At 43.5% G+C, this 14185-nt stretch overlaps 1 protein-coding gene across 1 annotated transcript; it reads left to right on the top strand.

Moving 5' to 3' along the window:
- The first annotated feature begins 4136 nt into the window (after positions 1-4136).
- Positions 4137-4921, top strand: LOC308251253 (heat shock cognate 71 kDa protein-like). Its single transcript, XM_080674397.1, has one exon. It carries the CDS (start codon positions 4199-4201, stop codon positions 4904-4906), a length of 708 nt encoding a protein of 235 aa, XP_080530523.1. The 5' UTR covers positions 4137-4198; the 3' UTR covers positions 4907-4921.
- The last annotated feature ends 9264 nt before the right edge of the window (positions 4922-14185 follow it).

The following is a 14185-nucleotide window of genomic DNA, read 5'->3' as shown; positions in this document are numbered from 1 at the left end:
TTTATCAACTCAGGGAGACTTAGCAGCTACCCAGTACACGGAAACAAACACAGGGAAGCAGACAAAATGTGGAGACAAAGAAACAAGCCACAAATGAAAGAAATGGATGAAAGCAAAACACTGGATATTGAGTTCAAAACCACAGTTATAAAGTTACTCAAGGATCTTCTAGAAACCTCCGAGAAATTTAGTGAGACCCTCAAGGATATGAAAAAGGACCAATCAGAAATTAAGCATACACTGACTGAAATAAAGAATAATATACAGAGATCCAACAGCAGACTAGAGGATCCCAAGAATCAAGTCAAAGATTTAAAATACAAAGAAGCAAAAAACACCCAACCGGAAAAGCAAAAAGAAAAAATCCAAAAATATGAAGATAGTGTAAGGAGCCTCTGGGACAACTTCAAGCATACCAACATCCGAATTATGGGGGGTGCCAGAAGAAGAGAGAGAGAAAGATATTGAAAACATATTTGAAGAAATAATTACAGAAAACTTCCCCTACTTGGTGAAAGAAATAGACTTACAAGTCCAGGAAGCACAGAGAACCCCAAACAAGAGGAATCTAAAGAGGACCACACCAAGACACATCATAATTAAAATGCCACGGGCAAAATACAAAGAGAGAATCTTAAAAGCAGCAAGAGAAAAACAGTTACCTACAAGGGAGTACCCATACGACTGTCAGCTGATTTCTCAACAGAAACTATGCAGGCCAGAAGGGAGTGGCAAGAAATATACAAAGTGATGAACAGAAAGAACCTACAACCAAGATTACTCTACCCAGCAAAGTTATCATTCAGAATTGAAGGTCAGATAAAGAGCTTCACTGACAAGAAAAACATAAAGGAGTTCATCACCACCAAACCAATATATGAAATGCTAAAGGGTATTCTCTAAGAAGAGGAAGAAAAAGGCAAGGATAAAAATTATGATCAACAACGTGACAACAAATACATATCTATCAACAAATGAATCTAAAAATCAAGTGAATAAAAAATCTGAAGAACAAAATAAACTAGTGAATATAATAGAATCAGGGGCATAGAAAGGGAGTGGACTGACAGCTATCAGGAGGAAGGGGCTGTGGGGGGTGTAGGAAGAGACTGGACAAAAATCTTACCTATGGATGAGGACAAGGTGGGGGGGGGGGGGTAAGGGCATGGGGTGGGGTGGGAACCGGGTGGAGTGGAGCTATGGGGAGAAAAAAGAGGAACAACTGTAATAATCTGAACAATAAAGATTTATTTTAAAAAAAAATAAAAAGAAGAAGAGATAACAGTGTTCATTAAAATCTTAATTTAAATAAAACATTTTGTACAATAAAAAAAAAAATGAAACATCAATGATGTGAGATAATCATTGACCGGCTGCCTCCTGCCTCCTGCATGCTCCCTACTGGGGGGATCGAGCCTGCAACCCAGGCATGTGCCCTTGACCAGGATCAAACCTGGGACCTTTCTGTCCACAGGCAGATGCTCTATCCATTGAGCCAAACCAGCGAGGGCAAGTTAATTTCTTAAAAATGAACATTTCTACCTATCTGCCTTTATAAAACAGACTAGAGGCCCAATGCATGAAATTTGTATATGGGTAGGGTCCCTAGGCCTGATGGGTGATCAGGGCCGATCTGTGGGGCAACTGGTGGGGCGATAGGGGGGGTCCCCACTGGCACCCAACTTGGCAGGCCTGGCACCACCCCCAATCGCCCCACCCCACCACCGCCACTGCCTGTTGACTCCCTCTGCAGGGCAACCGGCAGGGCCATAAGGGAGGGGGGCCCCACTGGCACCTGCCTTGGCTGGCCTGCGGGCTGGGGGCAGCTCCTGCATTAAGCGTCTGCCCCCTGGTGGTCAGTGCACATCATAGCAATCGGTCGTTTCACTGGTAGTTCCACCATTCGGTCGATTTGCATATTAGGCTTTTATTATATAGGATGTCACAGACTTCCATATCAACAACAGGACAACAAATCATTTTCTTCAAGCAGCAATGCTATGGAACACCCATAGCTCACTAGTTCCCAATCATTTTCCTATGAGACCTGGGAGGTAGAGTTAACAGAGCAGCAAGGAAGGAGTGAGAAGCTGAGCGAATCATGAATGCTCCAGCCTCTGAAGTCAACGTACTGGGCTTTCTGAAGCTCCACCTCTGGCCCTGCCCCTCCTTCCTTCCCTCTGAGCCCCGCTTTGCTTTCTCATGCATGTTAAATGTGTCTTGAATGAAACATTTAAAAGATATACATTTTTATCGCCAGGTATTAATTGCCTCCTAGGAGATGGCCATATGACATCAGGACTGCTGCTAGTCTGTATGGTGCTTCTGGACAAATTAGAGAAGGTCTCCCTCCATTAAAACATTTGTAGTAGTGTATTGATTTTGTTTGAATAAGACCCTTGAGTGCCATTTTTAGGAAAATTGTCTATGACATCCAAATGACTTGAAATAAAACTCTAGCTCTGCCTCTTGGACAAATTGTTTAACTTTTCTGAGCACTAGGCTTGTCCCATTTGTAGAATGGGAATAATATACCTAACTATCAAGCTTGTTATGGGGATTAAATGAGATGAATTGTGTAAAGCACTTAGTATTAGGCTCATTAAATAATATGGATTGTGGTTCAGTTGGTGTAGCGTCATCCTGTACACTAGGGTTCAATTCCTCATCAGGGCACATACCTAGGTTGCAGGTTCAATTCCTGGTCAGGGCTCGTAGAGGAGGCAACCAGTCTCTCTCTCTCTCTCTCTCTCTCTCTCTCTCTCTCTCTCTCAAAATCAATAAAAACAGCCCAGCTGGTGTTGCTCAGTGGTTGAGCAAATGACTCATGCACTAAGAAGTCACCGATTCCATTCCCAGGCACATGCCTGGGTTGTGGGCTCGATCCCCAGCCGGGGGAAGGGGGTGCATACAGGAGGTAGCCGATCGATGTTCATGTTTCACTGTCATCAATGTTTCTATCTCTCTGTCCCTCTCCCTCCTCTCTCTCTCTAAAATCAATTTAAAGTATATATTTTTAAAAATCGATAAAAACAAATCCTCAGGTGAGGAACCCATAAAAAATAGTATGGGTTGTGCAGAAAGAATAGGAGCACACATGTTAACAGTGTACATGGTGTAAACTAAACATAGGATTCAATGGGGAAAAACTTACAAGCCTAGAAGTAAGGAGTGCTGAGGCTCTGATGTCCCATTGTCCACCAGACAGGTGTGTGGGACTCAGCGCAAGAGGACGGACACACCATGGAGAGATCCCAAGACAGGGGCTCAGAGCCTTCGGTGCTCGGCACGCATTGGAGAAAGAAGTGAGGCCTCATCTAGATAACGCTGTAGTGAGGGAGCTTCCTGAGCCTCGAAACAGCCGTGTGAGAAAGGGGAGGCTCCTGGCCAGCATGAGCTGCTTCCTCCATCAGCCAACTCTGACCAACTGAGCTGGCTTCTTGCTACAACAGAGGAGGACATGGGCCCCCAAGGCCATAGATTTTCTCTCTTCTGTGTTACACAAGAAAACATGTGAGCAGGCTGAGGCATTTGCTTGCCCGTGGCAAGGGTTGAACTCAGCCTTTCCGTTTCCTGAGACTAGGGATCTTTCTATTGGGTCGTGCTGCCTCAATAACAAGTCAGCCTAGAAACTATGGAACCAGTTTAACTTAAACTACTTCCAAATCTCTTGCAGCCATAAATTGAAAAGGACATTAGAGATAATGCCATTCAATCCTACATCTGTGGACAAAAGTGAAGCTTGGAGGTAGTTCATTTGATTGCCAGCAGGCAGTAGCCAAGTCAGAACTTGAACCTTTATCTTCCAAATTCTATTTCCTCTTAAATGGCCATGAAGTACACTGTAACCTTGTTTAGCACACAAGTCGCAGAGATCCTGTTCAAAAGAGCTTCATGGCTTTAATCAACAAGTACGTCCAGAGTAAACCAAGGGAGCAAGGAGACCCAAAGATGACTGATGGATTTTGTTCAAAACCTCTGACTTCTGTAAATAGAAAAGAAAAGCTAGATAATTTAGCAAATAATGGTTGGGTGAACACCATGTATTAAAACCTATGAAATGTAATCAAAGGTTTACTCAGAGGAAAAGTCATCATCGTAAAAACTTTTTAGTTTAAGAATGTATGTGGGGCCTCATTGAACGCGGGAACACCAGCTCTGGTCGGTCTGTGCCAGCTCAACGCGCACGCCAGCAACCATGTCTAAGGGACCTGCAGTTGGCATTGATCTTGGCACCACCTACTCCTGTGTGGGTGTATTCCAGCATGGAAAAGTGGAAATAATTGCCAACGATCAGGGAAACCGAACCACCCCAAGTTATGTTGCCTTTACTGACACTGAGCGATTGATCGGTGATGCTGCAAAGAATCAAGTAGCAATGAATCCTACCAACACGGTCTTTGATGCCAAGCGCTTGATTGGACGTAGATTTGATGATGCTGTTGTCCAGTCTGACATGAAGCATTGGCCTTTCATGGTGGTGAATGATGCTGGCAGGCCTAAGGTCCAAGTAGAATACAAGGGAGAGACAAAAAGCTTTTATCCAGAAGAGGTGTCATCCATGGTTTTGACAAAGATGAAGGAAATCGCAGAAGCCTACCTTGGGAAGACTGTTACCAATGCTGTTGTCACAGTACCTGCTTACTTCAATGACTCTCAGCGTCAGGCCACCAAAGATGCTGGAACTATTGCTGGTCTCAATGTACTTAGAATCATCAATGAGCCAACTGCCGCTGCTATTGCTTACGGTTTAGACAAAAAGGTTGGAGCTGAAAGAAATGTGCTGATCTTTGTCTTGGGAGGTGGCACTTTTGATGTGTCAATCCTCACAATTGAAGATGGAATCTTTGAGGTCAAATCTACAGCTGGGGACACCCACTTAGGTGGAGAAGACTTCGACAACTGAATGGTCAACCATTTCATTGCAGAGTTCAAACGCAAGCATAAGAAGGATATCAGTGAGCCGAAACTGGTTTGGCTCAGTGGATAGAGCGTCGGCCTGCGGACTGAAGGGTCCCAGGTTCGATTCCGGTCAAGGGCATGTACATTGGTTGCGGGCACATCCCCAGTGGGAGGTGTGCAGGAGGCAGCTGATTGATGTTTCTCTCTCATTGATGAAAGCAGAATATAATGCAGTTGAAAAAATCCATGGAATCCGTTGTCGGGAGACAATAGCCATGGGGGGTTGCCTTTCTGCACACCCAGAGCAGAGGCCCGGCTGCTTCTGTTCTGGGCTCTTTTCAAGGAGATTTGTGGAGCAAACAGTGTTGGAGAGAGAGCGCCTCTACCCAGAGCCAAGGGCAGACATTCTTACTGTCCACTATAAAAGACGCAAGCTCCCTAAGCTTCGGGTTCAGATGCCTCTCCTCTAACTCAACCCGCTCTGTGAGCAGGAGGTGTGGTGTCCACCTGTGTGTGGGAAGTGGAATGAGGGAACTGGCACAGAGGCTGATCCTCTAGCTCTCTCAGGCCTGGGAGGTGCCTGTGTTCTACCAGCAAACTAACTTGTCGGTGCACATGTGGGGTACAATCTCAGACCCTTTACAGCTCTTCACGTTGATGAAGAAATTTAGAGCTGGTTCACTGAAAACAAAGAAAACAATAAAAATAATAAATAATCCATTAGCAAGCTTGTTAAGAAAAAAAAGAGGGAAAACAAAACACCAGTCAGAAAGGATATATGCACCCCTATGTTCATAGCAGCACAATTCACCATAGCTAAGATTTGGAAACAGCCTAAGTTGCCCATCGGCAGATGAGTGGATTAGAAAACTGTGGTACATCTACACAATGGAATACTACACTGCGGTAAAAAGGAAGGAACTCTTACCATTTGCAACAACATGGATGGAGATGGAGAGCATTATGCTAAGTGAAATAAGCCAGGCAGAGAAAGATAAATATCACATGACCTCACTCATTTGTGGAATATAATGAACAACATAAACTGATGAACAAAAACAGACCTGGAGACAGGGAAGCATCTATCAGACTATCAAACCTCAGAGGGAAGGTAGGGGAGGGCGGGGGTAAGGGGTAGAGATCAACCAAAGGACTTGTATGCATGTATATAAGCCTAACCAATGGACACAGACACCATGAGTGGGGAGGGGGCAATGGGGGATAAGGACACATATGTAATACCTTAATCAATAAAGAAAAAAACTCAAAAAAAGAGTTAAAAAAAAGAGGGAAAACAAAGGTAGAAATTACAAAATGGATTAACACACCTATAGGAAACTATAATCTCTTTTTTAAACTTTTGTTTATTTATTTGAAATGTAATTGACATATAACACTATATTAGTTTCAAGTGTATAACATGTATAACATTAGTTTCAGGTGTGTAACATACTATTTGTATATAGAAAACTATAATTCTTATAAAATAATCATTTGTACAACTATGCACAATATTTTGAAAATCTGAGTGAAATTAATAATTGTTGAAGAAAATGTAAAATATCCAAATTCACTCAAAAAGAAGCAGAAAACCTAAACAGCAATCTCATGGAAGAAACTGAGAGGCCATGCCAAGGTCATGGTCAGCTACATTCTTCCAGTGCCTCCCTCTGGCCTTTCCCTGGCCCTGGGTCAAAAATGAATGACCTCAGGGCCCATGTCTGGTTCTGTCTGAAGTTGAAAGTGGAGGTCAAATCTGCTGACCTTGACCCCAAACATTATGATGTGATAAAATGACCAAATTAATTGCCTTTTTTCACTGGAGGAAGAGAGACAAAAATAATTTATATTAAATAGTACACATACATACTTCTTATGATCCCTAGCCTTGAAATATTATGCTGTTTTCTTTATTTATAAAATAACACCTTCGCCCTGGAAATGCTGGCTCAGTAGTGACTGATTTTGATTTGACAAGGACAGTGGGATCACCAGAAAGACTGTTTGGTGCACATTCAGTGCATTCCTTTGGCTCAGACTGCTGCCACATGTGATGGCCTTTATCTGTACACTCACCCATTCTAGAGCAGCATCAGCATTAGCCCAGAACCTGTGAGAAATGCATGTTCTCGGGCCACACCCAACCAACCCATTCAGAAACTCTAGGGGTGGGGAGCTTCTCCAGGTGATTGCGATGCACATTCTGATTTGAGAAGGACTGTAAATGACCTCATTCATGTCATTGGATTTAGCAGATCCCACTTCCTGTTGGTTGCATCAAAACTACTCAGAAGGGGAAAATTCCATTCCTTTGCACCCCCTCGGGCTATAAATAGTGAGCACTGGCTCACCCGCAGCTGGAGTTCCGGCCCATCCCTGCTGGAGCTCCAGGCTCAGTCACACCTGCTGCAGAATACCAAAAGCGGGAAGAAAGGGGCATTCACTTGGCAAAGGGAAAATTCCACCATCTTTCAGGCCTTGCTCAATAAACTCTAAGAGGTTTTACAGTAGAAGATGAGGAAAGCAAAGGTTGCCCCCCCTTTTTTTTAATGAGGAGAATTAAGTTGGAACTAATACACAGTTTATAGCCTCTAATCCTAACTAAATGTGGGATTTAAAGAAACAGCAAGAATTAAGGCAACAAAACTGGATGGGATAGAAACCCACATCCTTTCCCTGTCTGTTACTTATTCACCATAGGCCTCGGGAACATTAGTTCAGCTTTTAATTCTTTAATATTCTGTGAAATATGAGAGATAATAGCCACTCCTTCCTTCAACCAGATATCTGACACTCCAGATCTCACCACCACCCCTATGAGGTGTTACTACCCATATTACAGATGAGAAGACTGAGGCTCAGAGACTTTAGTAACTGGCTCATTGGTGACAGAGCTTGAATCTGAACCCAGGTCTACTTGGCTTCAAACAGCCATGTTCTTAACTGCTACATTCTGCCATGTTCAGCCTCACTGTGGGACGGCCGCCTCACTCCATGCTGCACTGGAGTGAGGACAGAGTCTTCCTGTAGGGCGGGGATGATGCTCCAAGGGTGGCTTCTTCCTCCTCTTCTACATCCCAAACTCTTGCCTCCGTGGGAAGACGATTTCCTGCAACTTTTCTCTCTGGCCTGACCCCACTCCCTCCGATCTCTCTCCTTTTGGTGGGTAGTTTCTGATGGAAAGGTATAAGTAGTTCCTTGTAACTATCCTTTTAGTTTTCCTCTTTTAAATTAAAAAAGAAGAAAAAAATATTTTTAACGTGGAAGTATAATTCAGTGAAGTAAAAAATGATGTCAGAACAAAGAACATAAAAGACAGAGCCCTTAAAAGGACACGTACAAGCCATTGCCAAGCTATTGCACACGTTGGGGACATCACAGACACCTCCACCTGCTGTGCCCTGGAAAAGCTCTCTGGAACTATCACAGGCGGTGAGTCTCTGTGCTCCCCTTGCAAACATCACCAGCATCAAAGCCCTGGCACCATTGGAGAAGAAAGTTGGAGTAGGGAAACGAGCCCTTAACTAGAAGTTAGTCAACTCCTTCACTGCTGACCAACCTCAGACCGCCTGTCTGGGCCTCAGCTCCCCATCTGCCAGCGACTTCCAAGTGCTGGTGCCAGGGAGACTGTAACCAAATCACCTGGAGAGCTTCTCAGAAGTCCAGCTCCACCCTACAACTTGGCTGGAGTATCTTTCAGATGAAGCCCAGGAAGCAATATGTTTTCAAAGTTCCCTGGGTGGTCCCTACCCCCAGCCAGATTTGGGAACCATTGAACTACTGGTAGATGACATCTAAAACACCTTCTAACTCTATGAACCTATGAAATTTCCCTTAGTCCACTCAGGGCAGCCTGACAGCAGCCCCCATGTTCCTGGTATTGCCAAGCGCATCCCAAATGTTGGGGAAAACAGGGACATCGGTCTTTATCGCAAATCAGAGGTCACAAGGATGGATTTTGATGACCATTTAAAATCAAGACCTAATGAGGGGTGTGGCTGCCACCCAAGAGAGAAAGGGGTTTGGTTCTTACCTGTCTGGATGGAAAGCAGTGAATACTTCCCTGGAAACAGACAATTTGTAACACATTCTTGACAGGTCCTGCTGCAAAGAATCTCTCCTTCTTTAAACAAAGCAAAGGCCTTGCTTTCAAGTTTATTGACAAACAGACCAAGAGTTTGATGTTTTTATATCTAAACATACGTGCAGAGCAAAATCTCTGTAATGATAACATCTTTCAGGGAAGAGAGTTTAGATAGCAAAATGTAAGACACTAATTCTTACTTTGGAGAATTTTTGAAAGAAAGAACTTCTATTACTGTTATGGGCTGAATTGTAGCTTTCCTTCACTACCCGCCCCCCCCCCCCCCAAAAAAAAAAGATATGTTGAAGTCTGAATCCCAGTACCTCAGAATGTGACCTCGTTTGGAAACAGGATCTGTGCAGAGGCGATCAAGTTAAAATGAGGCCATTAGTGTGGGCCCTAATCCAATGTGACTGGGTCCTTATGGGAAGGGGAACTTGAGACAGAGACAGACACACATGGAGAAGATGCCATGTGCCTGGAGTGAGGCATCTATGAGCCAAGGAGTGCCAACGATTGGTGACAAACACCAGAGCTAGGAAGAGACCAAGAAGGATTCCCCTGGGCGTTTCAAGGGGAGCATGGGCCCTGCTGACACCTTGATTTAGGATTCGGCCCCCAGAACTGTGAGACAATACATTTCTGTGGTTTCAACTCACTCTGTTTGTGGTGCTCTGTTAGGGCAGCCCTAGGATTTTATAAACATGATCTCATTTAATCCTCTCAATAACCCAGTGAAGTAGAGTTATCATTCCCACCTTTATTTTATTATCCTCCCCCATTTTAGGAAAACAGTTAGGCATGGCTAAGTAAGATTATGAAATTTGCTGAAGATCATGCCCAGTCAGTGTGGCTCAGTGGTTGAGCTGTCAACCTATGAATCAGGAGGTCGTCGTTCGATTCCCAGTCAGGGCACAAGCCCAGGTTGTGGGCTCAATTCCCAGTGGAGGGGGGGGGGGGTGGTGCAGGCGGCAGCCAATCAATGATTCTCTCATCGTTGATGTTTCTATCTCTCTCTCCCTCTCCCTTCCTCCCCGAAATCAATACAAATATATATATTTTAAATAAATCTGTTGAAGATCAGACAGCTAGCAAGGGATGGGGCATGGATGTGATCTCGGGCTATCTGACCCCCAGGCCTTCCTCCCATGTGACACAGCTGCCGACACTCTAGAGGAGGCTCCATGGAAGAACTCGCCCTAGGCACGTCCTCAACCACCGAGGCCAATATTTATGGCCTAGTCTCATTATTCTGTCTAACGTAGAATTGCAGATCGGATCTAATAGGTACATACCAAACTACATTAAATGTAAAATGGTTTCAACATAAGTTATCTCAGGTGATTTAGACCCTGCTTCTATTAGTATAAAGCAATTGATAGTTGGGTCTACATATTTATAATAAAGACAATAAAAACAGGAATGTAAGAGGTGTGGCTATTTCCATTTCACAGTTGATGAAACTGAGCCACTTCAGAGAGAGGGGACTTGCCCCGAGAACAGGGTATAATAAGTTCAGAACCAGAGTCTGAATAGTCTATCATCTTACTCTTAGTCCAGTAGGCTCTGCCTCCATTAGAAGCAAATATGTATGTGATGTTTTCCACATAAGTCTATTTACAAAGAGATGGCATAGATGCCTCACTCCAGTCACATGGCATCTTCTCCATGTGTGTGTCTCTGTCTAAAGTTCCCCTTCCCATAAGGACCCAGTCGCATTGGATTAAGGCCCACACTAATGGCATATGTTATGCGATTACTATTTTTCCAATGAGATTGTTCCCCCCACACACACTGAATTAGCTCAGCAGAATATATAAACGATTAGGGTTGTAGCTCAAAGAGTCAAATGTCTGTAATATTTAATATGTTAATTTGGTTTATATATATTTGAATCACATATTCTATAAAATAATATCTTAATAAATATTGCTATTTTCAATCTCACATGTGGTAAAACAAACGTATTCATTCTTCACAAACATCTTCAACATTAATGTCTCCATCATCACTAGGACCCTTTCCTCTGCCTAAGCACTTAAAATTCCACATAAAACACTATCATTAGAAATGTTACCTCCTTTGTATTTTTCTTCTAAACGTAGATCATCGTTGCTACAAGTATAACTACTTGAATTGTTTTTTGGTGATCTTTCAGAGTCCATTTACAATGATAGATAACACTTAATTTGTGAGGTTCTCTTTCTAGGAATAGTAACTAACCAACTGTGTGTTGAATTTCTTTGCATCTTCCTTTACCAATTCTACCAGGAGATCATCTCTACAAGCTTCCAAAGTTAGAGTTGATTGGAGTTGTTTTCAGGTTAATGGGTCTTTTCTTATTCAAAATAATGAAGAAATTTTAGAACTCCCCAATAAGGAGACCCCTCTGTTTGGTGAGGCCTAACTTTCAGGCCATAAAAGCTTTGGCCTCGAGGTACAGCACAAAGATCAGATATGGGAAGGAAAATGCCTGAGATCACCTAGAGGTAATTTCAATGATGAAATGATGGTTTTCAATGATGAAAACAAAACTGAACCTTTTATTACTTTTTTTAAGTTGTGTTATCCTGCTTATACTTACATAACTCACGCTGAAATTCCCTGGGAAAGCTCATGAACGATTCAATTAGCACATACTTGGAACTAGGTTGTGTGGAAGAGCTCTCCCCTTGCTTCTAACCTCTAGAATTCAGTGGGTGGAAGAGTTGCATCAGCCCCTCCTGCCTCCGTTGCATGTAGATCTGCAGGAATGTTCCCTCAGACAGGCTCAGACCAGGCCACCGCCAAGGCGTCCGGAGGAGGCGTGGCTTTTATCTGTAGCCTCGGCCAATCAGACGCAGAGTTGAGGTGTGGCTTTACCAACTGGGCTTCACTCCACCACCACCACCCCTTCTCAAATCTTCCAGATCGTAGGCCCTACACCCGGCCCTATGCCTCATGGTCCTTTGTTGTGAGCTGCTTCTTCAAACATTCGTTTTCAAGATACACATTTAAATTGTACTTCTTACTCATTCTCCCTGGTTTGTTTTCTGGAATTTCAACTTTTTTTTCCTACTGAGCATGGTGGGTTAAATAGGCTTTTGTGGACTGGACATTGCTTGCAGTGAAAAACACATTCTGTGCTGGAAACAAACACCACACAGAAAGAAACCTTGGGAACACGACCTCTTTGTAGAGCGGGGACTGCCTGTCCAGCCTCATGTCTGAGAGTCAAAGCCTGCAAGCACTCTCTTTTCAAATCTGGGCAGCCCTTTTTTTTTAGGTCTCAGTCTGAGATGCAAAGCTATGAATCTGGCCTCATGTGGAGGATCCTGAAAAGCAGACCATTCTGATATTTTTTAAATCATCCTCTTTCTAACTGGGAGGGGTGGGTATAGAAATAGGTACGTGATTGCCTTCTTCCTCTTTAGGGTCCTGAGAGGAGAAGTGGTAGGAGGTGAATAAACTGTTCCTTCACTTGACAAAGATAATCTTAATTAATTAAATTGTCCAGCAACCATATACTAAGTGCCTATGATGCTGGACACTGTTCTAGGTGTTCCAGCGAAAACTCTGACAATAAACAAGGTCTATGGGAAGACTGACATTAGGTAACAGAATTAAACAAATAACAAGAACGCGTCCAGTAGCTATGGACGACAGAGGCTATGATAAAAACAAACCAGGAGAAGTATAACACAGAAGTGTGCCTGGGCAGGGACTTTTGGCTGAATGGCCAGAGAAGTCCCTAAGGAGAGACTTTTGCACTAAGACCAAAACCCGGTTATGAGACCACACAGGGAAGAGGATTCCAGGTAAAGGGGAGAGTGAGTGCAAAGGGCCTGAGGTAGGATAGAATTTGATTTTATTCTAGGGACAAAAGGGTCAGAGTGGCTGGAGGGTAGCAACTGAGAAGAAAGGAGGGGAGGTTAGAGTTGCTTATAGAGGTGAGGAGGAACCAGATCCTACGGGGTCCTCCCTCCTGGGTAAGCTGTTTAGTTGTAATCCTAAGTGCAAGGACAATACTGGAAGGCTTTAAGCAAGGTAATGGCTTATGGGATCTGACTTGAAAAGCCACTCTCCTACTCCAGAGAAGGCAAGAATGGAAGCAGAAGCATTAATTAATACAATGATGCATGAATTAATATGGTTTGGTGGTGGCCATCAGGGTCTGTGTACTTACCCTGTGCCTGGAAGTCTTGGAAGTGCTTCACCTGCATTATATTGATCAATCTTCACAACCACTCTATGGAGTGGGGATTATTAGAATTTCCATATTACCCATAAAAAAAAAAAATAAAGCCTGGGAAGTAAAGAAACTTGCCTTCAGCTGGTAGGGGTTTGTTTGTTTGTTATTATTATTTTTAATCCTTACCCTAGGACATGTTAAGAGAGAGAAAAGGAGAGAGAGAGAGAGAGAGAAATACCAATCAGTTGCCTTCTGTAAGGTGTTTTTTAGCCCAACTGGGGATCAAACCCTCACACCAGGTATGATGTACTCTGAGCAGGAATTGAACCAGCAACCTTTTGGTGCACAGGACAGCACTCAACCAACTGAGCCATTCCGACCAGGCAGCAGTTTTTTTAAAAAAGTTAACATCCTATATCCTATATAATAAAAGGGTAATACGCAAATTGACCCTAAGGTAGAATGACCGGAACAACAGGTCACTATGATGCACACTGACCACCAGGGGGTAAACGCTCAACACAGAAGCTGCCCCCTGGTGGTCAGTGCACTCCCACAGGGGGAGCTACTCTCAGCCACAAGCCAGGCTGATGGCTGCGAGTGCAGCAGCAGTGGCGGGAGCCTCTCCCACCTCCTTGGCAGCGCTAAGGCAGTGCTAAGGATGTCTGACTGTAGCTTAAGCTGGCAAGTGGACATCCCCTGAGGGGTCCCAGACTGTGAGAGGGTGCAGGCTGGGCTGAGAGAAACCCACCCCACCCCCAAGTGTACAAATTTTCATGCACTGGGCCTCTAGTATTTTTATAATTATAAGAGTTAAAAATAGTCATTATAAAAAACTTTTTTAAATGAACAACAACAAAAAATAAATCACTTGAGATCAAAGCACTCTGAGATAACTAATACTGTTAACATTTTTGTTTATATTTTTCCAGGTGCAAATATATTATCTACTGTTCTCAAAAGCATATCACTGCTTACTTCTATAGATGACATAATTCCCAGATTACAGACGTTTTACATTTTTATTA

Source organism: Plecotus auritus, assembly GCF_963455305.1.
Source record: "Plecotus auritus genome assembly, chromosome: 6".
NCBI classification, from domain to species: domain Eukaryota; kingdom Metazoa; phylum Chordata; class Mammalia; order Chiroptera; family Vespertilionidae; genus Plecotus; species Plecotus auritus.
The sequence above is the reverse complement of the archived record's forward strand: the minus strand, read 5'-3'. Positions and strand labels throughout refer to the sequence as shown.

Bases quoted from the DNA above. Each gene is read 5' to 3' on its own strand.
- LOC308251253 (XM_080674397.1), top strand. From the start codon at position 4,199: ATGTCTAAGGGACCTGCAGTTGGCATTGATCTTGGCACCACCTACTCC.